At 37.6% G+C, this 13,658-nt stretch overlaps 1 protein-coding gene across 8 annotated transcripts in view; it reads right to left on the bottom strand.

Annotated features, from left to right (window-relative positions):
- LOC104560303 (protein bicaudal D homolog 1) overlaps positions 1 to 13,658 on the bottom strand; it is a 304,772-nt gene that overhangs the window by 16,594 nt on the left and 274,520 nt on the right. For all 8 annotated transcript variants that reach the window (XM_062010546.1, XM_062010536.1, XM_062010555.1 and 5 more), the window contains 3 exons: positions 12,385 to 12,871; positions 5,145 to 5,234; positions 3,072 to 3,217 (listed from right to left, as the gene is read on the bottom strand). In XM_062010546.1, the coding sequence (XP_061866530.1) occupies positions 3,072 to 3,217; positions 5,145 to 5,234; positions 12,385 to 12,871 (723 nt within the window). The remainder of the gene's footprint in view (positions 1 to 3,071; positions 3,218 to 5,144; positions 5,235 to 12,384; positions 12,872 to 13,658) is intronic.

The following is a 13,658-nucleotide window of genomic DNA, read 5'->3' as shown; positions in this document are numbered from 1 at the left end:
AACCTAAAAGTTTTATAAACCAAGAAGTAGGAAGTTTGCTACGCCTGTCCCTTGGATACTTAAGGCAGCTCATTTACACAGAGAACTGCAGTTTAAATGGCTCTTAAGACTAAAAAAATTCACAACTTTACATGCAAGGCCCCTATACATCCAAAGACAGAGGCTGTATAAACACAAATTTGTCATAACTTCAGGTAAGAAAGACATGGTCCATGTTACAAAGAGCTCTGAAAGAACAGGAAGGATAGGAAGTTGTAGAGAGCAGAACCTTTGGAGAGCAGCATCCTCCATTGATGGACTTACAAGTAGGGGTAACTAGTTCATCTCCTATTCAAACACTTTGCACCATAAATAATTAAAAAAATGAAGCTCTTCTAAATGCCACCAGTTCCAAGACAGTAACTGTTCTCTTTAACAGAGAGATCAGAAAGAGAACTATTATGATAGACCAAAACCAGTTGCACTGTTGCACCAAGATAGCATTGTTATATGGGTCAAGAAATAGGCCTCACATTGTGACATAGATACAGAAACACTTTGCATTTCTGTGTTATCAGTACACGATGGCATTCACCTTTGCAATCTAAGAACTCAAATGTGAAATACCTGACTTACTAATCATGATTCGTAGCATCTCATTTAAAACTGTCATGGCTTCAAGAATGCTATGCAAAGGCCCACGAAATCACAGCACAGCAAAGGTGTCTAGAGAATGACAGCTTGCATATTGGAAGAGAAAGCAACCAGGCATCCAACAAAATGGAAAACTGTAGTTTCAAAGCAAATCAGACTGTATGAGTAGAGGTCAGCTCAGGAATTGCCACAGATTCCACAACTTTGTGTTGAAGGAATGAAATAATGTCTTGACCAAGGCCACCCTTCCTGAGGTTGTCACGCTGTGTTCTTAAATTTTTCCCCAGGTATCTGCGATTGGTTATCCTTGGGTACAAAAGACAGAGCGAGATGAGCATTTTGTTTGATCTGGGATCACTGTTACATTCTGTTTTGCTCTTTTCATGGGAAATATATTTCAACAAGTCTGTTTCAAGTGTTTTCCAGTCATATGTTGTAAGAGATATTCATCCCCAGCTGTTGCTCAGTTCCTTAAAAACTCAGCTACCAGACAATTTAATTTCCACTCAATGATCTTAGATTCACATTGCCTTCTCTTCTAAGAAAGAAGATTCTGCTTCTGATCTGCTCTCCAGGGTTCTACATCTATATACTTTTACCTTAAGTTTTCAAAACAAACCACAATTCAGGGAAAATGTCAGAAATTCTTATCTGGCTATTTTTACTAGAAGCTAAAGAACAATACAAGCAGCGCATAAACCTCAAAACAGCCCATATAGAAGTATTTCCTATGTCCAACTAAGGCCATGGGAGAAACTTGTTTCAGGGACTGATGAAGGGGAGAGAACATTATCCCAAGTTTTTCATTAAGCAATGATCAAAAATTGTTCTCTTCACCTACACCCTTTCATCTAACCACTCCCAAAAGCATGTTTTAAGGATGTTTAAACAGGCTGTCTTGGGGACAGCATAGAGGTTGTTTTCAAGCAATAAGGGAAAGATAATGTCCTTAGTGCAAAACTAATAAATTGCGTAATAACAGTCAAAGCTCACCTGCAAAAGCACTTTTCAGCCTTTGAAGCTATGTAATTATACACAAATTATTAGTGTGCAATTTAGCATTCTGCAACTACATAAGGTAATGTGACCCATTTTCTGTGCCCTGTAAGGAAAGCATCTAGAGCAAAATTTAAAGAGTACATCTTTGGATTAAGTTAAACTCCACTCATCATGAATATGCACTCTATGTTAAATTCAGGCATTTGACTTTCCTATTAGATTTTTTCAATTCATCAGAAGAAAAGGTTGGATTTACCTTACACAGTCATTTTGCAAGGAACATAAGCTAAGGTGGAAAGTTAGCTACATTCCACAATGCTCACACCTTTATTTACTTTCTTGCATTACAGACTATACAGGGTTACCCCTTGTGCATGGTAACTATTCAATTTTCAAGAATCATTGATTTAAAGGGGAATCACCTTACCAAGATAAGAGATGTATAGCTTGCTATCTAGAGCACCAGTGTGTGGTCTGAAATATTTTTCCTTTTTGTCACAAGAATACATTGTTTCTTTTTTTGTGTGTGTTTGATTTTTGACAGCTAAGGTGATATGTGAAAGGGTAACTGGAAATATTATCTGAACAAACAGTAGCATTCCTCATGGTAAACTCTAGATAACATGGAATACAGCAACCAAACCACTGTTGAGGTGAAACTAATGGATGAAACAATACTAATAATTCTTTTCTGGAGGGGAGGTGTTTCACTTTGTTTTTTGGGAGGCCTTTTCTTTCCCCAAGTTAGTTAGCGAAGTAAGCAAAGATTTGGGTCTTATTGGTTTGGGTTTTCCGCCCCATCCCCCGGTTAGGTAACACCAAAAATTATATGGCTATATTTCAGTACCTCCAGAATTGTACATACCAAGGAGGAATAAAGACAGTACAGTATCTTTATGTGATCATTAAAGAGCATGTTTACACCTCGGGTATCCTTCTTGCTTGCTCCAAATAAAGGTCCTATCAAAAAAAAGCTGAGGAAAACATGTCCTCAAAACATCCCTGACCTAGATGTTGATTTCACACAGAAAACCAAAAATATATCTGACCCTAGCAGAGAAAGCAATAACGACAAAGGTTACTGTGTTAGAAAAGTAGCACAAAACACATATATGTTATTTATCTCTATTTCATACTCTGTGCAATGAATTCATCAGGTTACACAACTTCAATCTGAACCTCTAATTCAGCAAGGCATTTAATCATGAGTAATCTTACTGGCTTCAGTGAGATACATGTCCTTTATTTTGAGCTATGACGCAAGCCTTGTACTGAGTCAGATTCTGATAAAGAGTGGAAGAGCAGATGTTCTCCTGCCCACAGTAATTTCTGGGTTTGGAGCACTTAATTATGAAGGTACCTTCTCTACTTTGACTCTCTAATAGAGTTTCTACATACATGCATTTAGTAGTAGTATTAACAAGTGAATCACCTCTTACCATTCCTGCATTCTTTTCTCAAGTTCTGGAAGTAAGAATTTACTGTGGAAGGCATTTATCGATGAAATGTTAGAAAAGATTTTGTTAATCACTTCAGCTGGAAATGAACCTCTGTTGGCTTCCTCAAGGAGTCTGGAATAGAATACCTGCAACACAGAAAAAGACACTCAAATCTATCAGTCTATTATCTTCAATAGATGAGGACCATCTATCCACCCTTCCAACTTTAAACACAGTAAAATTAATATTTCAATGATATAGTGCCTCACCAGAAGCTAAAAGCTTCTCCCTTTATACCCCACTTTTTTTCTAGCAAGAGAGAAAATCGTTGCAGGCAGAGTAGACCTAAGGAAAGCCAAATCAAAGTAGTGACATTTTGGATTGGCTCCAAGCATCCTCTCTCTTTTAACAGCTAGATCATCAGCTTTCCCAGTCTTCCAGTCACATTTTTGACTCTTGCTTCCTTCTTGATTACTATGACGTCTGATCATCATTAGCTCAAAACACTCTCTCTGTATGTCATATCCACTTACTCTTTTTAAATCAAAGCAGTTGGCTTTTAAGTGATCCCACACACCATTTAAGCACAAAAGGAGCCCAGTTCTGATTTGATTCTACTATAGTCTCTTATAAAATAGATATTGTTTTCCCATCAGTTGGCTCTATCTGACCAGTTGCAGCTACAAAATGTTTAGAGACACATGCAGCTTCTACTATGGACACCAAATAAAACAGTGCTTATGGGGAGCTACGGTCCCTCTATCTCCCTCTCCCATGCTTGAACAGACTGCATCTCCCTAGAAAGGGCTTCAGAAGTTCGAGTGAAGGCTTGGGAAACTAAAAAGAATCTGAACATAAGAACTTTAATAATTCCAACTGAGACAGCAAAAGTGTCTTGAAAGGAAAGAAGCCACACACTTTCATGGGTACTTTAAAACATGCTCACTTTGCAGCATCTCTGACAGAACATTTATTTAATTCTGACAAGTTACTTTGAAGACTATAAAGATTATGTAACTTAAATCAAGTTTAGAAACAACAGCCCCATCCCAGCTTTCTGCTTTCCTCTCAGTAACAGCAGTTGAGTAGTTGTGCCAGAAACTCATTTTTCACAACTCTGTCCAGTTAATATTTGGAAAATAGACATAGGAGTAATGCATTTATGATTTTATCAAGGAAAATTACTTCACATTATTTACAAAAAAACTCTATTAATGAAGTAAATATTTTCCTTTATTAAATTTTTAAATTTCTCCAAGTCAAAGCTCTTTTTTTTCTGCAATATTTTGTCTTTTGAAACATACCACATATACACTCCAATGTGCATCTGCTAGGTAAACCCACTTTCATGAGGACAATTGCTTGGGTCTCCAAACAGCCTGAAAAATTGTATCATTTGAGACTTTCTACTTTTCATTTGTTGTTTTTACACAACTTAAACTTTAGACCTCAGAAGTTTAAACAGCAATATCTGAGAAAAATACCATGGAGTAAAGCAATGCAAAGCTATAGGAAATCCAGGTAAATGAAAAATAAGTCTTATGTGAGAAAGTAAACAGAAAGTAATTTCTGTTCACTTCAATTTGATTTAGTCTAAATATATAGTCGAGAAACAGGGGATATACAATTTAGAATGGGCATCTTCCTAAGTTCTTTGGCACTGAAGAAAAATTCAGGCAGCTCAGATTTCAAAAATGTAACAATATTTTAGTTGGTGGGTGAATTCAGTGTTATCAAATGCTATCCTTCTCTGTTTCACCGGAAACCAAGAAATGGTTATCCATCCCCTTTGTCCGAAGGACTATCTGTGTGCACTACTATTGCTTATGGTGACATCTACACACAGAAAACATCTTGCATTAATATCCACAAAATTCTAACACTTTTTAAAATGTGGTGTTCTTCAAAGAAAAACACAGGCAAAGTTGTGTAGTAAGAGAAAATGGTTGACTGGGAAAGTCATTAAAATGCAAAAAACGTACCACCTCTTAAGTGATTTATATATAGACTTAGGCATAGCCATTTAAATGAATTCAAGACAAGAAGTTAAAAACAAATTCAAGAAAAATTTACCCCATCTAGGAGGTCAAGTCGGCTAACGTAGGCCTTTTCTGTTTGCAGAAGCTCATTGGCAATTTTGTGACGTTTCTGTTCATCTGTCTCCTGGAGGAAAACAAGAAGATGTCTTAATGATACTGAAGGAAGTGTAATTAAATACTCAAAAAGCTGAAAAAAACATTATTAGCTTACAGTTCAAAAAGCAATTGAAGTTGCTAAAGTCTCCCATTTAGCAATAAACACCCCATTTTAAAAAATGCAAAGTTGCCAGCAGTTCAGTCAGAAAAATACAAAAGTAAAGAGTAGGAGGAAAATAAAATTTAACAAAAATCAGTTGAACCACAAAGCAAAACTCAAAACATTTAATATTTCCCAGTTCGTGTGGGGATCTTTGCCAAAGCACCAACTCCCTACTTAACAGATCAGCTCACATCCTGGTAGCTTAGCACCACTGACCTTTCAGAGGTGGAAGAACTGATTTGCAGAGTAAGAGGGAACAGATGGGATTAGCTGGTGTTCGCCCCCACCCCCGTTTCAAAAGTTATTTGGACTGCGTGTTCTTTCCACAACAGAACTACTGAAAAATATCGTACAAGATGTTTTATGTTCAATATGCTCACTGCTGATTAATTGTTGACTGTAATTAGAGGGCTCCTTCACAAGGTCTTTATGGAAGATGTTTTTGCATCTTAAGGGAAGGTGTCACTGTAAAGTCTTTTGTTTCATAACCTATAATTTCATTCTGCTGAACCAAAACTTAAAAACTTCCACTCAAAGTCAACATTAAGCTAAATATGTTAAAATACAAAATTATGAGTTGTTTGTCACTTCAAAATAAACAATGCAAGCACAGCCTTCTAACAATAGGAAAACATTAGGGAAATGCTTCAGACTCACAAGTGTCAGATTCAACAAAATGGCACTTCCAGTACAAGATTTTTCTTCCAGATCTAGTGTTTTCACTGGAAAGTGTTCACATCTAACAATATCCAAGCCTTTCCTAAGTAAATGGCAGTCTTATCATGGTGCTTATGGGAAAGCAGCAATTTTCTAGACAAATCATAGAAAGTCTTTATTAAAAAAAAGGAGAGCTTGAAAGAGTTATTTCTGATTTCAAATTGCACACTGCTTTCCACAACAGTATGATAAACATTTGCAAGTATGTTTAGAAAGATGGCTTGCAGAATACTGAATACTAGAGTACAGTTTTTTCATTTAAAGGACTTCAGTGGCTTTTTTCTCCCCCTTTTCAATATTCAATAGGTTTTCCAAATTTGAACATATTTCAATTCTAAATTGCAGCATTAACAGTCACACTGCTACATGACAAGCCTTCTTCTTAAATACAGGCTTTCAATAGTGACTTCAAAGTTGCTCATTAAGTCTGTTTAAATCAGTATAGCAACCACAGTAACCTACAGAACAGTATTTTAAGTGCTATCAGGAGATACTGCAGGGAGCTGGAGGATTAGCTATTACAGCTACAGCAGGTGGTTTCGTGCAGCCATTTACAAGGGATCTCACACGCGAACTTAAGGCACAAAACTATGGAGGCTACTGATTTCTCAGTAATTTTATACTATTTTATTTTTCTTCCCAAACTCCATTTTCTCCCAGAAGCACTGCTACAGTACCAACTCAGTTTTCAGAAGATTACCAGAAATAATAGTGAAAAAAACCCCACATAATGGCCTCAAAAATAACACACAAAATGAGCAATTCAGAAAAAGTATTCAATCCTCACTCTTAAATCAGGTCAAATCCCTCTTTCTCTCCTATAAAGCTCTGATTTCAGCTTTCCCATCTTCTCGGTATCAACTTTGCATATCTTTCTAATTCTTGAAACTCAGTCTCCTTTCAACATTAATTGTACTACACAACACAGGAATTTTCTATGTGAGGAAAAACGGGCATCATGGATAAGTTACCTTTTACTCACACTGCTATATTCTTACTCCAGTGTAAAAACATCCATCTAAAAGGTTGTGTGAGCAAAAGAATAAAATTGTATCCCTAGTTTTCTCTTAGGGAAATCCTCAGTTTCCCATCTCATCATCTCAATATTTGCCATTTCCCAGCTGTTTCCTACTACTAGCTCCATCCTCCTCACTACTCATTTGCCCGCTTCAGTGTCTTATCTAGTATCCCATCCAAAAGGAAAGTATCTGGTTTTCACAAGATCACTCCAGCTTTCCTCCTATGGAAACTATAGGTCACAGGCTATTTTGTTAGTAGTAGCATCCATCTCTTAGGGAGCTGTTATTGAGAGAAGTGGAAGCCACTTGTCCCTAGTACACAGGGATTAATTGGAACCAAATGATGTATGGGTGGATGCATGTGTCCTGGCAGCACCAATGCTACACAACAAGGCCCATTTGGTGGAAGGACTCACCACGTGCAAAGCCAGTGCTGCAGCTGGCATATGCATGTGTGTGTGTATTTTCTGCTTTCAATGAACTCATTCACAGACATCCCAACTCTGCACACACCACACTGCACTGCACCTCTACCCTCAGCTGCCAATCCACCTCTCATTGAAGCAGGCATGCAGGAAGTGGCCAAGCTATGGGCTCAGGGCAAGCAGACTCCAAGATAGGCTTCAGCTTCTGTAGAAAAGAATTTAGCTATTCTGAGTATCACGAAGCAACTCCTTCAGCATAATTTGAAAGTAAATCCCAAGTGATGCTTGTGAAAGTGAGAATGATGCAGAGCCATTCTTTTCTAAAGCTGTTCAACAAAATTGCCTTGAAAAGGCTTTTAGACATAATGGAGGAAAATTCACAAATGAAAAATATTTTGGAACATGAAAAACATGAAATTAATATTCAACTTCTGAGAACTTCAATGCTTCCCTAAAGAACTACTGCATCAAATCTAACCACTAACAGTAGAAGGGAATTTTAATTCTCTTTTAAGTTACAAGTTCAGCTTTATTTTCATAGAATATAATCATAAATTCACACATTTCTTTTCACAACTAAGACAACAGAATAATAAATATTGACACTTTTTTTTTTTTCTGGAGCAGTTTTATATCTCCCACCTATGATTTCCTTACAGTTTTAGTATGTCAGTATTTATATAGAATACCTTGCTGTTCACAAAAAATACTGAGACAAATGTTTACTGCAAGGTGTAACTAGACACATACTCTACCGCTTTAATCACAACTTCTCAATGATTCCAGGAAACATTTCAAACTTCTGTGGCAATCCATAACACATAGCAACTCAATGTAGAAAATCAAACAGAATTTATTCGTGTGCTATATGGAGAGCTGCCCAGATGGGTTGTTGAGTCTCCTTCTCTAGGGACATTCAAAACCCACCTGGACGTGTTCCTCTGACCTATTCTAGGTGTTCCTGCTCTGGCAGGGGGTTTGGACTAGATGATATTTTGAGGTCCCTTCCAGTCCTCAAGATTCTGTGATTCTGCGATTCATTAATTAGAGGCACACAATTTCAACTGCTCATCAAAATATCGGAAGAATGAGATAGCAGCAGATGCATCAGGCAGGACTGCAGACTTGTATCTCTGTATTGATGCTTACAGTAAGTATATTCACCAGGGCCTGGTTCTATATTCTTTAGTACAACATTGTAAATTGTTCTTGAACTCTGAAATTAAGAGACATGAAAAATGCTACTGAAAGTATGAACCTTTTACATCTGTGTTCATATTTCCTAACATTAATTTTCCATTGTCCTAAAACTGAAAAAAAATACGTTTAAGTAGCCTTTACATAAACCTAAATTCCAATATAGCCATATCTTCTTATCCAACCCAAACAGAAGACATCTCTTATTAAGGAAACCATAACCACAAATATGATAGGTATACTATATCTGATTTGCTCCTGTTTAAACATGGTCCTTGCCTCAAGGGCTTCACAGTAATATATTAAGCAACACAAAGTGAGAAATGTAGAGTATGAAAAAATATAATTCAATCTATGTTGTGCTTGTTTGTAATGTTTAGTTTGGTCTAAAGTAACAAAGTGAGGTCTTCTTCTCTAAAACCATTCATGTCACAACTGCTTCATGATCCAAAGCTTTCTTCCCTAATTATTGGGAATATAAGTGTAAATTTCCATGGGAATTTAAGATTTTCTTTATTCTCTTTAGTCCTCAGTTTCTGAAATCAAGAAAAAACACTAAATTTTGCAAGTTCTGCAATGAAAACCCTGAATGCTGCCATCACCTTCTGTTATATTAACTCTATACAACAGTCCATTGCACATTGAGTTTCTTGCACAGCAACTAAGAAAAGCACTAAAGATCTTGTATCTCTAAACAAGTATTTCTTCTCAAGAGGATTTAAGCATTTCTATCAGATGCTGAAGATACATAGTTTTGTTCATGATTTACTGTTGCTAAAAGAGAGGTAAAATTGAAGAACCAGGAAGAAGCTGGTAGAACTTCAAGTGTTGCAACAATAAAACATTTCTTGGCAGAAAGCTAATACTGCAACAAAGTTTCACCCTAATTAAATCAAAACTCCACTTAGCATCCTGAAATAGATGCTCTCCACCAGGTTTTGCATCTGAAACACCAGAGCCCCCCACATTGTCATTAAAAGAAGACATCAAATAAGGACTTTAATAAAGAGGCGCAGTGGATTCTTCTCCATCTATGCCATGTATGCTGTCCACATCCCTATTTCCCACCAGTCTCTCAGCAAATACCAAAGTGTTTGTCTTCAGCTAGCTCTAGCAGCAGATTTCTCACAAGATGTTAGTTAGGACTTTAATTGATTGAGATGTTCTTGTATTATTCAGCCCCTGCATTTCAGGCAAACCAAATTTTATGACAGAAGGTGGTTTCTGCTGGAAGGCAGGAAATTTCACTTTAGTGATATTTGTGGTTTGTGACTTTCAAACTAATTCAGTAAATAAGAGAAAGAAAGTATATTCTACTCAGGTCATTTGTGGCAAGTGTTTCAACATACCGACACATTTCCTAAGCTTTGTCTCAACTTCCTCAAAACCCATCAGACCTACAGTGATAAGGGGGGAAAAAATTTTAAGAGCAACATTATCTCCATATCAGCTTTCTTTTCCAAATTGTAAAGGTAACTTCTAATCTAGTTTTGCACCATACCTCAATTTAATTCACTCTTTCCACCAGTGGACTTAGTTTACTTCTGCTGTACATGTATGCACTTACAAAGAGAGAGCACCACTGTCTTCCGTGAATTAGGAAATATGACATGCAAGAAACAAAGGAGATATTTTTTGGTAATGGTGCAAAGTACGCATCAGATACATAATTTAAAGTTGGGTTATGACTCATGCCTCTGCTCCTAGTGCTTTTACTCAATTGTACCTACACTTGTTTAATTAGAAAGGACAGAAGAGTGCTGTTAGTCTCTGCAGTGCAACTTCAACTGGACTCCATCCCAGTTTCAAGATTCTTGACTAAGTGGGAACATAGCAAAAAAAATCACAGACTGTCTCAATGCTCTCACTTCTTCCCAAGGCCTGCTTGGCTCCAAAACCAGCTTAAAGTTCTACCAGACCCCTCCTGTTTCTCATCACCTCTATTTGACACTCCTATTTCTCCTGTTCCTCATCACCCCTATTCAACACAGCATTGCAGCTGCTGCTTTGACCTCCACAGGGCTGATTTCAGTCTGCATTAATCCAACATAAATCAGTGTTTTATTTTGTAAATAAATAGCAGTCTGTGGTAGACACGCTGCTTAAGGTCACTAGACTAAAGGGGATGTCCTTGTATCGTAAGCAAGATGGTATCTCACAAAGTGCTACTGTGACTCAACTCAGTTTTACTAATTTAGTTCTCCACTGATGCTGACTTTAAAGTCATTCTGCATGGGTTTAGTTTGGTCTTTACCCTTCAAGAACCAGCAAACAATACCTCTAGCAGAAGTCACATTACACCTCACAATTTGACTCTTGGCCAGCAGAGGACAGATCACAAGTGTTGCTCCCAGCACCTCTAAGACAGATGTTGACAAGGTTGCTGCCATTAGCATTTGCTCAGAGCCTTCCTGGGCTTTAAAACAGGACTGCCTCTTATTTCTGCTTTTTCCTGAAAATGCTGCCAGCACCTTACTGTGTGACTTGGATTCAAGCTTAACATCATTGCCCACAGAGCATTCAGCACTTTATTGGCAGAGAGCAGGGAAACAGGCATTACCAAACAGGAGACAGAAACATAATGAGAGGTGTGGTAGGTTAAAGGTGCCTTGGATGGCGACCAGGCATATGTTTAAATGGGAATCATAACATTCATTCATTACTGGCAAAAACAACCCCCAAACCAAACAAGAAAATCCACACAACCCAACCCCTCTTTGTCATTACCCAAGATATTTTTTTTATCACAAAATACATGAGATTTTGAGACCCATCTTTCTTACACGGAGAGTCTACCCACAAGTGTGTACTTGTGTGACTCCTAGCTAACCCAACAAGGACTTGGAGAGGTCTGTAGTTAACTGATGCAGGTGCACTCCTGACAAGCAGCAACAAGCCTTATCAGCACTCAGCTGTTTGGCTCTGCTGTGAAGAGGAAGTCTGGGAATCCGGTGCAGCCCCCATGCCACGACTCACACATGGCACAGCTGGACCAGAACTGCTCACTAGCCACCAGTGCTTTAGTATAAGACAAACTGCATAATCAAGCTTTTAGAAATATGAAGTATTTTTCAGCAATTAATTTTCTGAGACAGATTTTCTTCCACCCACTTATTTCCCTTAATTATTTAAAACCTTCCTTACAAGGAAGCTCAGATTCACGATGACATAAGTTCTTCATGCTAATGAGGCATCTATTTAGTATAATCTGAACCTTGTACCTGTCTGATAGCTAGCACACTGCCACTGCCTTTCCAACTTTGAGTTGACAACAACATCCAAGTCAAGGATTCACACAAGTCTGCCTGAAGCCCTGTTGCTGCAGTTTTCTACACATGGAATTTTATGTTATATACACCACTAACATATGCCCCTTGTAGTGCAGCACAGTTGAACAATGTTAAAATGTACATGTATTTCAGTTTCTTTTTTTTTAAAAAAAAAACCCTCTCAAACAGCTAATGAGGAAAAGGAAAGGTAGGGGAGGGGAAAGGCAAAAGGAGTTTTTTCACCTATCTTTTTCAACAGGAAAAACAAACTAAAAAATTTTCAACTTTCTGACCTGCTCTTGGATACTTATTTTTGTAAACAAATAAAAACCTAGAGAAAATACACAAAGTAGGAATACAGCAAGAACAAAAGAGCTTCTCTTTTTACCTTTGTTTCTACAGGTTCATCTTGCTTATTGATTTCCTCAGTTGGTTCTTCCTTCACATTAGTATTAATTTCTAGAGTTTCATTTTCAGATGGGAGCAGTGTATCACTGCTTGGAGTCCTGTAGCAGCTGTTAAGCATCTGTCCTTCACAGACAGTCATACTTTGCAGTGACTCTCTGGAACTACTTTCTCTTTCCCCATTTATCAAGCCACTGTTGATAGCATTATCCAGAACCAGAGTGGACGTAGTGGAGCCATGATCTGCTAATCTCCTGTCGTCATCTTGCATCTGGTCCTGTGCTACTACTCCGTTGGCTGTGTGTAGCTGTGCAACCTGAGTTTTGTCGGTAGTACTGTTTCCCTGTTTTTGTACTAGGTGTTGGGACAGGACTTTTGGCTGAGGTGATGGTGTTGACCCATATCTTCCTTGAGATTTAGGAATGTGGAGAATAGAGGAATCTTTCTTCAAATCACCAGAATTTAATGAGCTAGAACCATCAAACAAACAAAACATAGATGAGAGAAAAGTTAAGCATGACATTACAGAAAAATAACTGTTATTGGGAGTAGGAGAATTACAGCATATAATCCATTCCTCCCAAACCATTTTTTTTGTGTTAGTATTAGGAAGTTAAGGCCATCAAGACTTGAACTGTGTTATTCCACTGAAACACACACAGACATGCATCTCTCACTGGGAAACCCAGAGTGCCATGCATATTGATACATTACATTATTGTGTGTCTTGAATCTTATTGTAAAATGGAAGACAATACAACCAGCTACATGTAACAGACAAGGGAACTGAGTCACTCATACATTAAGCAACTTGTCCTAAGTGTCTCACAAGATTACCTAAGGAAATGGAGAAAAGCTCATGGTCTCCCAGGTCTCAGTCCAATCTTTAAACTAACAAGCAGCCTCTTCCCTAATTGCCCTTTAGTTACACAAACACATGAAAAATGTCTGAGAACATTTACCGTTCCTTTTCTTAGTTCAGCAAATTACAGGAGGAGCTTTAAATTCTTATCCCAGTTCCTCCCTCAGTTTTCTTATTTAGCAGTATCCTTTTGTTATGCTGCATCTTTCCTGAAGGTTTATGTGTGTGTGTTTGAAATAAAATACGAGGGACACACTTTAAATAGGTGTTATCCCTAGTTCATATAATTCACTACCTCTTTACCTGTTTTATTTTGAAGATTTTTAATTTTGGGCCAATATAATCAGTAGCCTACTCTGTTAGAGTGTTTGGCTTCATTACAGTTAAAAATAAAA

This window comes from Colius striatus, chromosome 1 (genome assembly GCF_028858725.1).
Source record: "Colius striatus isolate bColStr4 chromosome 1, bColStr4.1.hap1, whole genome shotgun sequence".
Taxonomy (NCBI): domain Eukaryota; kingdom Metazoa; phylum Chordata; class Aves; order Coliiformes; family Coliidae; genus Colius; species Colius striatus.
Note: the sequence above shows the minus strand (reverse complement) of the source record. Positions and strands in the feature narration are given on the sequence as shown.